The sequence below is a fragment of the Pimephales promelas genome, chromosome 8 (genome assembly GCF_988280905.1).
Source record: "Pimephales promelas chromosome 8, fPimPro1.hap1.1, whole genome shotgun sequence".
NCBI classification, from domain to species: domain Eukaryota; kingdom Metazoa; phylum Chordata; class Actinopteri; order Cypriniformes; family Leuciscidae; genus Pimephales; species Pimephales promelas.
Genome location: NC_142776.1, coordinates 7,192,501 through 7,203,727, shown reverse-complemented (window position 1 = coordinate 7,203,727; position 11,227 = coordinate 7,192,501). Strand labels below are relative to the sequence as shown.

General features: G+C 37.4%; 1 protein-coding gene across 4 annotated transcripts in view; it reads right to left on the bottom strand.

The window, feature by feature from the left end:
- Positions 1-11,227, bottom strand: part of als2b (alsin Rho guanine nucleotide exchange factor ALS2 b) — a 33,962-nt gene that overhangs the window by 2,118 nt on the left and 20,617 nt on the right. For all 4 annotated transcript variants that reach the window (XM_039689249.2, XM_039689250.2, XM_039689251.2 and 1 more), the window contains 18 exons: positions 10,549-10,619; positions 10,389-10,455; positions 10,100-10,302; positions 9,943-10,008; positions 9,761-9,859; positions 8,081-8,245; positions 7,468-7,579; positions 7,036-7,113; positions 5,966-6,099; positions 5,700-5,864; positions 4,758-4,875; positions 4,494-4,651; positions 4,307-4,414; positions 3,576-3,752; positions 3,439-3,484; positions 1,171-1,232; positions 926-1,075; positions 467-563 (listed from right to left, as the gene is read on the bottom strand). In XM_039689249.2, the coding sequence (XP_039545183.2) occupies positions 467-563; positions 926-1,075; positions 1,171-1,232; positions 3,439-3,484; positions 3,576-3,752; positions 4,307-4,414; positions 4,494-4,651; positions 4,758-4,875; positions 5,700-5,864; positions 5,966-6,099; positions 7,036-7,113; positions 7,468-7,579; positions 8,081-8,245; positions 9,761-9,859; positions 9,943-10,008; positions 10,100-10,302; positions 10,389-10,455; positions 10,549-10,619 (2,076 nt within the window). The remainder of the gene's footprint in view (positions 1-466; positions 564-925; positions 1,076-1,170; positions 1,233-3,438; positions 3,485-3,575; positions 3,753-4,306; positions 4,415-4,493; positions 4,652-4,757; positions 4,876-5,699; positions 5,865-5,965; positions 6,100-7,035; positions 7,114-7,467; positions 7,580-8,080; positions 8,246-9,760; positions 9,860-9,942; positions 10,009-10,099; positions 10,303-10,388; positions 10,456-10,548; positions 10,620-11,227) is intronic.

Here is an 11,227-nt window from a genome sequence, read left to right as displayed (position 1 = left end):
AAAAAAGTGGAGTATCCCTTTAAGACCACTGAGGCAGTTTAAGATTAGTTGTCTGTTACTAAACAACTTTTACATTCTATAGGTGCGATGTTTCAGCAAATTTTTACGGATGAAATCCAGTCATTTGAACGAGAATCCATGTGATTGGGAATATCATGCGAGGGCTAAAGATTTCTACACGCAGATTTCTCAAAGGGTTCAGGTTGGACATGTGGATTCACCAATAGAAATTTGTTTGGTTTGAAAATTACTTCATGCAACGCTACACTATTGACAATTAACAGTGGACGTTTTTGTTTTTTTTTAGCTCACAAAAAATGGATATTTTGCTGCAATTTTATCTTTCTGATTATATTTTTCTTAACTCAATACAGTGTTAACACTCTGATAGAAGTACAAGGGTGAAATGTTGCTTTAATTATAGCAAAAGTTAAATATAGTGCAAAAACCCTTATATATACTATACCTTGAGTGTGGTAAACATGATGCCATGCTCTCCATGTTGCACACATGGATCCATTAGGTCTTCAATGAGACTGACCTCTGACCCCAGATTCCTTATCCTGAAGAAAACAACAGCTGTCAACTAAAACATGCCTTGTTTTGCGTTATTTTCTGTGCTAAAGCTTATGCTGATTAAAAAAAGTCTGTTCAAAAGGAACACAATCGATCGTTTATAAAGTTTTCTGAAGGATCATGTGACACTGAGAACTGGAGCACACTTTGCATCACAGGAAAGAAAATAAATTTTAAAATATATTAAAACAAAAAGGTCTTATTTTAAATTGTAACAATATTTCACAATACCTATTGTTTTTACTGTATTTCGATCAAATAAATGTTTTACCATCCCCCAATTTTTGAAAAGTAGTGTTGTATATACCAAAAAAAGGGGGCATTAGACACCCTGTGATGTCATCCTTACCGTGCACGCAGAACAACAAAGAGGAAGACAGGAAACAGGTCGTCCATAGACCACAAGAAATCCTGTTTCAGGAGTGCAAGTACTTGCTGGGTTATCTCCTCAAAGGTCAGCTGGATGACCTGAAGCTTATCTGAGGGGGTGAAAGTTGTGCTGTCGAAATAAAAAGAGAAAAAAAACCTTGAAAACAACATACCAGAGGGAGAAACTACAAAAGCTATTGGACAAAAAATAAATAAATCTCCAACCTTATTTGCTGTAAAGTCTCAACCGCTGAGGCAAAACAGGCGTCTTTTGTGCTTGAGAGAACCTACACACCAACACCCAAAATATTTCCATAAATATTGCTTCATGTTCAGGTTATTATTTCAGGTATAATCAGCATATTGCCTTCAATGAGAGATTTATGAAATGTTTTAAAGTGCCCCTATTATGCTATTTAAAAAGGTTCCTAATGTTGTTTTGGAGGTCTCTCACAACAGGTTTACATGCATCCAAGGTCAAGAACACTTTCGTATCAATGACGGTTCAATAAAAGATTCTGTCTCGGCTCCGGAGGCTTCCACGCGGCACTGATACGAACAGTAACGATAGAATCATTTTTACCGTATCAATGCACACAAAATGTTACATTTACAACAAAATATTTTAGCTACTTTTTCAAACACGTTATTTTCCCATGTATTGACTGAAACCTCTCCTTTTCCCCACGTTGAGAGAAATTGTGAGTAAGTGCAGAGGCGTTGTGTGCGCTGTGTGAACATGATGCTTATTGTAGTTCTAGACTAAATGTGAACATGCATTTACTTATCTCACTTGCACAAAAAACAGATTTAGTATTCCTCAAAACGAATAAACAAAATGAAACACAAACTGAAATTATTAAATGTCTGAGCTGCGCCCTCTACTGTACAGGCGTCAATTTGTATTTCCTTCAGCCTGAGCACTATTCATTTCAGTTTTGATGTGAAAGGGCCTTTACGTTTGCCAAAAATAGAACTTTTATTATTTAAAAAAAAGCAAAAACAAAAAACAAGCAAGCAAAAGAAAAAGCAATGCTTAAGTAAAGTAACACAATACTTTCCATAAAAAAGTAACCAAGTAATACAATTAGTAATTTTTTTAGGGAGTATCGCAATATTGTAGCGCATTACTTTTAAAAGCAACGTTTCCCAACCCTATGCAGATTTTTGTACAAACCTATGTATGTTTATGCGCAAAAACAGACTGGAATTTCTGATGACTAATTCATTTCAGGAAGTTCCGAATCGGTTCTCGTTTGGAAGATAACTTCATTTATTGTGCATTTTGAAGACCTCATATTAAAGGTTGTATCAGTGATTTCAGGCCCAAACAGTTTTTATTCACGCTGCTAGGCAGCCTGGACACCATGAACCAAATTTTCCCCTAAGATAGAGAACCAATCATAGAACAGGGAGGGAGCAGCAAGACAATGACGACGTATATGCGACACACCGAAGCAGTTTGTTTATATCTATCGACCATGGCAGCGGACGGACGCGAAGTTACCTTTTGATACAGCCTAATGTTTGACATTAAACATATCGGCTCAACTGATTTGCAGAAGTGGGATTTAAAGCTGTTCCCTTTTACTGGTGATTCGCTTTTTTCACGTTAGCCTTTTTTGTTGATCACATATTTTACCATTTCATGTGTTTTAACAGCTAACTTAACCTTAAATCGTGTTGCTTTGGACGCAGTTGTTCAGTAATATAATTGTTTATTAAATTATTGATTTATTTGGTAGGTAGCCATGTTTTACGTAGGAAAATGTATAGCGAGGCCGTTGTTACAGCGAATACAACCCCTTCAGGCTGATTCAAGATACCTCTGCTTCGCGTTAAGAGTTTGCGGGGTTGTATTCGCTATAACAACCGTCTCGCTATACATTAACCTACACATTAAAGGGATACTCCACTTTTTTTGGAAATAAACAGTTGTTAAACAGTTAGGTTTTACCGTTTTTGAATGTATTCAGTTGATTTTTTTATATTTAGGAGAATATCAGTAACCAGACCATTTCTGGTCTCATTGACTTCCATAGTATATTTTTTTCCTACTATGGAAGTCAATGAGACCAGAAACTGTCTGGTTACTGATATTCTTCGAAATATCAAAAAATCGGCTGAATGGATTTGAAAACGGTAAAACTAAACTGTTTAACTCTGGGGCAGTGGTAAAATGAGCCTATTTCCAAAAAAAGTGGAGTATCCCTTTAACAACAATCTGAAAATAGTGTGTTTTTGTCGCTTTAAGAAATGCACGTGCATGATCGTTTTTTTTATGACACACGAAAACGGGATGGAGGGGCGAGCTAACTTGTTTTGTTTGGGATATCGCTTCCAAGTTCAAACACAAACAAAAGTGACGTTACCCACAATCACTGATACAACCTTTAACAAACAGCTATATTACAAACTACACAAAAAGAAATTTATGAATAAGCATAATAGGGGCACTTTAAAAAAAATTATAAAAAGGCCATTTTTAAAAACCTGTTGTTTTTCTCCATGTACTGTAACAGTCACAGGCCAGAACTTCCTATGAAAACAGTTGTTAGTGGCAGTAAGATGGATCACTACAGGATAATCAAATCCAAGCATGTCTCATTGTAGTTGTGTGTGGGACTCACTGTTGCACCCCGAGGAAGGTGAGCAGCGCCAGGTCTGGCTGTTTGTTGAGTCGGAGCACACACTCCCAGTACACATCATCCTCTTTCTCTTTCTCTAAAGCGTAGAGAGTGAAGAGAGGAGGGTAGAGACGTGGCAACATCACCGGTAGGAGGAGAGCAGAGCTGCTGACCACACACCTGCCACACACACACACACACAACACATCATATGACTACTAAAAAAATGATGTGTTAAAGACAACAGCTCATAAAAGCACAGGAAAATCATCTGAATTTATAAAAGTATGAGATAAAAATTCGAAATTATAACTGTGTGCATTTAAACTTTTATCATAATTACGACTTAGAATGTCATAATTTAAACTTTTGATGTCGTACTTATGATTATCAAAGCATGATTTTTTTTCTTATGCAGTGGAAATGATAAGCTTACTTAAGCTTACAGAGTTTGCGCCTATCAAGTTCCAAATAAAAAGAGAAATTAATCAAATTAAGTACTTTTAATTTCTAAATTCCATAATTTATCGAATATAAGTTTTACCTCATGGTGATTTAATATGTAAGCATCACTTCCATTAAAAAAGCTAACAGTGACAAACAATTACACTTATAAAAAAAATAAAATTTTTAAATATTTTTTAATTTTATTTTAAAATAAAATGACTTACACTGTAATATCAGAGTTTGGTCAAGCTATTATATTTCTGATGAGATCATGATATCTTACATACCCAGGTTTAGGAGATTCAAGCTGCTTCCCAGCAGGGTCTGAGCCGCCCGTCTCTTTTGGAGGGTCAGCCAATGAACCTCCTTCCTCAGGCAGATCAGGGAAGAGAAATCTAAACACAAACACACATAAATATTTGTGGAAAAGACATTTAAAACAGACTTTGTTGTCAGTTTGACTCACGCACTTACCTGACGAGCTGGAAGATGCGGCTGAGATAGGACTTGATCTCATTGACGGCCTGGGGCAGTAATCTGCGATTGGCCCCAACACCAACATATGTCATACGGTACACCGAAACCAATGTCTCCACCAGTCGACCCAGAGGATGCAACGGGGTATCACATGCCTAGGGTCAAACATCAGGGGTCAGTGACATATAGTGCAAACTCATCAAACTCCTAGAGGAGCAAAGAGGGACACAATACACAGGAAAGATACAATGCAATGCTTACCTTGACGAGGTACCGGCGGATTGTGTGATACACCTCTAAAGTCACAGGACCAACATGATGAGGGATACACTCAAGACTCTCCAGCGTTTTGTGATGAGAGCGACTCAGCAACTCTGGACTAAAAAACAAACACACGCTGCCTTCACGTGCTATTTGAAATGTATTCCCACTTCTGAAGTAGTGATTACAAGATTTTCGCATTCAAGCGATTTGTCGTCGGAAAGATCAGGAATAAAAAAAGACACCAGGTTTATTCCTGCCTATTTATTGGGTAAAATCTTATTAAAGCCAAAATGATATTTAGCATCCTATACATAAACGCTATCTAGATTGTCTGCTTTCTGACAAATCTGGGATTTCGCTGCGTATAAAACATGCAATACACTTTAAATTATTATTTATATATGCAAATTGTATTATTTATATATTATTATTTATATACTTTAAAACAAGGTGATGTAGCTGTTGTGGGAAAAAAAGAATACCAAGCCACAGCAGCAATCATCCATTTAATTTGCAACAATCAAGTCCCACCCTTCAATTTTTCTTACTACTTTTTAAGGGTTTGATTTAGGGTTAGTTGCATGCAATTATGCATCATTTATTGGTATTATTACAGTAAGTACATGCGACAAGAACACTGTTATATAAAGTGTTACCTTCATATGAGTAGTCATACCGCCCACCCCAAATCCATATATTTATTTTGGTTACACTTTATTTTAAGGTGTAATTGTCAATATAAGTACTGAGTAATATTAAGCAAATACATGTACATCCTATAGGTAGTTGCATGTAATTATGCATATGCATAATTTACTGCTATTACTATGGTAGGTACATGTAACATATGTAACAAGGACATGCGGTTGTCAGCTTAGCAACATGATTATGTCAGGCTCTACTGGAATCCACTGTGAGTGCATGCGTGTTTAAGTGTACCTGTCTCTTTGCTGTCTCAGGTTAGCAGTGAGCGCTACAGCAATGTTGTCCCACGCTGTAGTGGTTTGCCCTTGTCCGGGATGATCACAACCTAGCCTGTTCCAGCACTCCACGAACACGGCCTTCCACTTCTCTTCGGAGTGAACTGCTAACCTGCCCAGTTTACTGCAGACAAACACAATCACACATCCATATAGGCTCTCCGTCAAAAATGACAATGTCACTTAACATTTGAATAAGCTACAAAGTTCAACACATGCTCTTACAGTGCATGAGCCTTCTCCTTGTCTGAGTCGTAGAGACTGGGTTTGTAGTAAGACCCTGACATCTTTAGTCCGGTTCCCCAAACCCCACTAAAAGAGCCTTCGATGTAGTCTCCATTCGGCATGGTCAACATGCCCTGGAGAAAGAGAAGATAACAGACTTGTTTGTAAGAACATACACCACCATTTAAAGGTGCAGTAAGCGATTTCTGGAAAAAAAAACAAAACACTGTTGATATTTGAAATCAACACCCAAACAAACACACCACTCCCTTCATTGCTCCGCCTCCAAAATAAGGAAGGGCTTGTTTTCAAACCTTCTTGCTCTCTATGTCTCTCCAATGCTGGAAAGCTTCTCCAGTATTAATGCGGGTCCTGATTGTAACCCTTCCAATTATATTCTTCTGACCTTTTCCTCTTTGATAATATACAAATCTTCCTCTTGCTCACTCTCTCTCCTCCCCCATCATGAGTGGATACATCTATCGCCTATTGATGATTGGCTACAATAATGTTTTAGTGGATCGGTCTAATCTTTTTTTTCCTATTTACACAGCCAGACTATGTACAAAAAAAACTTTCAGCACACACAGAACAGAAATCTAGCAAATATTCACAAAATGTTTGTTTTGGTGTTCATTTTAATTTTCAAAAGCATTTTTCAGAAATTGCTAACTGCACCTTTAAAAGTTTAGGAATCAGTAAGATTTGTTTTGAAAGAAGTCTATTGTGCAGTACAACAGTAATATATGTGAAGTATTGTTATAATTAAAAAAAGTTTCTATTTTAATATATTAAATGCAATTTATTCCTGTTTTGGCAAAGCAGTCTCCAGTGTCACATGATCCTTCAGAAATCATTCTGATATGCTGATTTGCTGCTCAAGACATGTCTTATTATCTCTAATGCTGTCTAACATTTTTGTGAAAACTGTGATACATTTTGTCAGGATTCTTTGATGAACAGAAAAAAAAAAAGAGTTTATTTAAAAAATAATAATAATATATATATTAATGAGCCCAAATTTTTGAACAGTAGAGTAGATGTGTGTGTTTGTGAGCATTATAAATCACCTTTCCATTTAGAGTCCAGTCTTCTGAAAATTCCCCTTCAAATGTGGTGTCATCTTCAGACAGTAGCACCCCAGTCCCCTTGGAGAGAAACAAATTACAAGATTAAAAAAAGTTATTTTTAATAATTTATTAGTAAAAGAGTTTGCAATTTAGTTTATGTCAGGTTTTGACATTTTTGTAGGTTCAAAAACAGTAAATCTTGATGTGAAGGGTTATATTTTGTAGTGAAAAGATGGCACTTATTCAAATATAATTTGAACAAAAAAAATCATAGCACTAATATTTGATAAATACTGTGTGATAACTGTTGAATAAAAGCAACAATGCTCAAGAGGCCATTATATATTGTGAATATAGTCATAATCAACCATGGCTTAACATAGAGTACCTACTTTGCTTAAATAAAACCAAATGTGTGTATGTGAACCTCACCATCATTTTGTTGTTGCTAAAAGCACCTTCATAGTAGAGGCCGAATTGTGTAACAACAACTCCGTTCCCCTGACGCTGATCATCCAGCCACATGCCCATGTACTTCTCCCCTCTGTCACAAACAACAGTCAGTATAATGCACATATACTTACTCTTGTCTTAATGTGTATGATACGTTTAAAGACCCCCTGTGGTGAAAAACAAGTTTTTAATGTTGTTTATATGTCATTGTGGTGTTTTTAATATGCTTTGAACTACCATTGCTGAGTATTTTCTCCTTGAAACTGCAGTGTGTTTCTGACGTCACAAATTGCCTTGTAACCAATCATGTCAACGAGTGGATCTCTGAGCTAGTGCGGGGCTAATTTCCATATTCATAAAACCACGTATACTAAATGAGGCAAGAGTGTAGTTACATTCAAGCTATTTTAAGGCATGAAGACTTTTGTTTTCAAGGGGAAAAAAAACGTTTTAATATGTCATTTTGGTGATCAAAGATAAGTTTAAGGGATCAAAATATTGACTACAGGGGGACTTTAAAACATTTCAATTCAAGTCATATAAATGCCACAACCATTTATGCGACCTCAACCCTTCTTGTCTATTTGCATACCTGGTGATGTCATCAAAAACTCCATAGCCAGATTTTTTGTCGTACTGCCACTGGCCGATGAAGACACTGGGAGAGGTGGAATTCAGCTTCCCACTACGCAACATCCCATGACCATGACGCATGTTATCTTGAAACGAGCCCTCGTACACTTCACCAGATGAATACCTGAACACAAACACACTCTGTCAGTTCCATGAAATCATATCACAATTTAATTTTCAGTTTATATTTGTTTTTTTTTGTTTTTTTTATTTATTTGATCAAATCTCAAAAGACTTGTGCTTGCCATCACAGAATTTATATTTTAATATACACTCGCCTAAAGGATTATTAGGAACACCATACTAATTCTGTGTTTGACCTCCTTTCGCCTTCAGAACTGCCTTAATTCTACGTGGCATTGATTCAACAAGGTGCAGAAAGCATTCTTTAGAAATCTTGGCCCATATTGATAGGATAGCATCTTGCAGTTGATGGAGATTTTTGGGATGCACATCCAGCACACGAAGCTCCCATTCCACCACATCCCAAAGATGCTCTATTGGGTTGAGATCTGGTGACTATGGGGGCCATTTTTGTACAGTGAACTCATTGTCATGTTCAAGAAACCAATTTGAAAGGATTTGAGCTTTGTGACATGGTGCATTATCCTGCTGGAAGTAGTCATCAGAGGATGGGTACATGGTGGCCATAAAGAGATGGACATGGTCAGAAACAAGGCCGTGGCATTTAAACGATGCCAAATTGGCACTAAGGGGCTTAAAGAATGCCAAGAAAACATCCCCCACACCATTACACCACCACCACCAGCCTGCACAGTGATAACAAGGCATGATGGATCCATGTTCTCAATCTGTTCACGCCAAATTCTGACTCAACCATCTGAATGTCTCAACAGAAATCGAGACTCATCTGACCAGGCAACATTTTTCCAGTCTTCAACTGTGCAATTTTGGTGAGCTCTTGCAAATTGTAGGCACTTTTTCCTATTTGTAGAGGACATGAGTGGTACCCGGTGGGGTCTTCTGCTGTTGTAGCCCATCCGCCTCAAGGTTGTGCGTGTTGTGGCTTCACAAATGCTTTGCTGCATACCTCGGTTGTAACGAGTGGTTATTTCTGTCAAAGTTGCTCTTCTATCAGCTTGAATCAGTCGGCCCATTCTCCACTGACCTCTAGCATCAACAAGGCATTTTCGCCCACAGGACTGCCGCATACTGGATGTTTTTCCCTTTTCACACCATTCTTTGTAAACCCTAGAAATGGTTGTGCGTAAAAATCCCAGAAACTGAGGAGATTGTGAAACTCAGACCAGCCCGTCTGGCACCAACAACCATGCCACGCTCAAAATTGCTTAAATCACCTTTCTTTCCCATTCTGACATTCAGTTTGGAGTTCAGGAGATTGTCTTGACCAGGACCACACCCCTAAATGCATTGAAGCAACTGCCATGTGATTGGTTGATTAGATAATTGCATTAATTAGAAATTGAACAGGTGTTCCTAATAATCCTTTAGGTGAGTGTATTTTTAATCAAAGACATGCAGACTTTGTGAGCATAAGAGACTTCTTTCAAAAACATTAAAAAAATCATACAGACCCAAACCTTTTAAAAACAGTAGTGTACATACAGAAATATACATTCACATTACAGAAAAATAATAAAAACACACAACCACCAACCTGAATGTTCCAAAGCCGTGCATCTTGCCATCCTTCCATTGCCCTTGGTAATGATCACAGCTGTTCAGGTTTTTGTTCGGCACAACATAATCTCCAAATCTGCAAAGGAAACAATATTTGAAATATTTCCAGAAATGGAAAATAAGATAAATCAGCATAATAATAATTAAAAAAAAACGAACCCATCTTCAAGGCCATTCTTGAATGCCCCTGTGTACATTCGTCCATCGAGCCATTTGACCACGCCCCTAGAAAACACACAAAGCCAATCATCATCGTCATCATCATCTCTCTTTTAAGAAGACTTTCACACCCACAACTCCCTGTCCAATGACCTACCGCCCGTGTGGTTTCCCTGAGACCCAGCGGCCCTCATACGTGGCCTCCTTGAGCCGACTGTCTTTGTAGAACGTGTACGATGCCGTCCGTGAAATGGGTGGGTCTGTTCTCTGCGTCACCCCTGTAGTAGGCGGTATCCCATCATGCCCCAGTCCGCTAAGCGCCTGCTCCACCGCCTGGTTTATAGAACGAAACCACTTCGCCTGGGAAGCAGGTCATCACTGTTCAACCAACTATGCATGTTTGTTTCTGTAAAGCTCATTATCATTTCGAATCAAGCTGGGTCTACCTTTTCAGCTGGAGACGAGGCCAGCAGAGTGAACGTCTCTTCTGGTGAAGTCACTTTTAAACCATATCTGCACAAAACAACACAAAATCAACACACTGTATATGTTGTTTTATACACTTTACTACTAAATAATTCTACTATAAATGACTCGCACACTCACAGGCCCGTGTTCTCCTCAGAAATCGGCTCCACCCACAGAGTAGCCAATGGGAAGATGTGATGAGTGGAAAACTGGGAGGGATTAAAAAAGAAATAACTAAAGCAAGTAACAATATCCTGAAAATGAATGCACTAGACATGTACACAATTCTGCTTCCCCTTTCCTGATCATATATATCAGTACAATATCAGTTATCAGCAGATATTTGGAGATCTCTATATTTATTTATTGAATATTTAATTGTGCATGCATTTCCCCTGTTTTTTTCTCTCATTTAGATTACCTTTACATCACTCAAAGTTATTTAAAATCACTAATAACTTAATCACTTTATTACAATTCAATCTATGGCAAATGTCAAAATGAATATCCATTTGTCATACTCTTACACTCCTGTTCAAAAGTTTACCAGATTATTTGTTTTCTCACCAAGGTTGCATTTATTTGATCAAAAATGACGGGAAAAAAACATAAAAATGTAAAATATTATTTCAATTTAAAATAACTGTTTTCTATTTGAATATATTTTAAAATGTGTTTTACTCTTGTGATGGGAAAACTAAATTTTCAGCATCATTACTCACATGATCCTTAAGAATTCATTTTAATATGATGATTTGGTGCTCAAGAAACATTTCTTTTTATCATGCTTAATATTTTTGTGGAAACCGTGCTACAT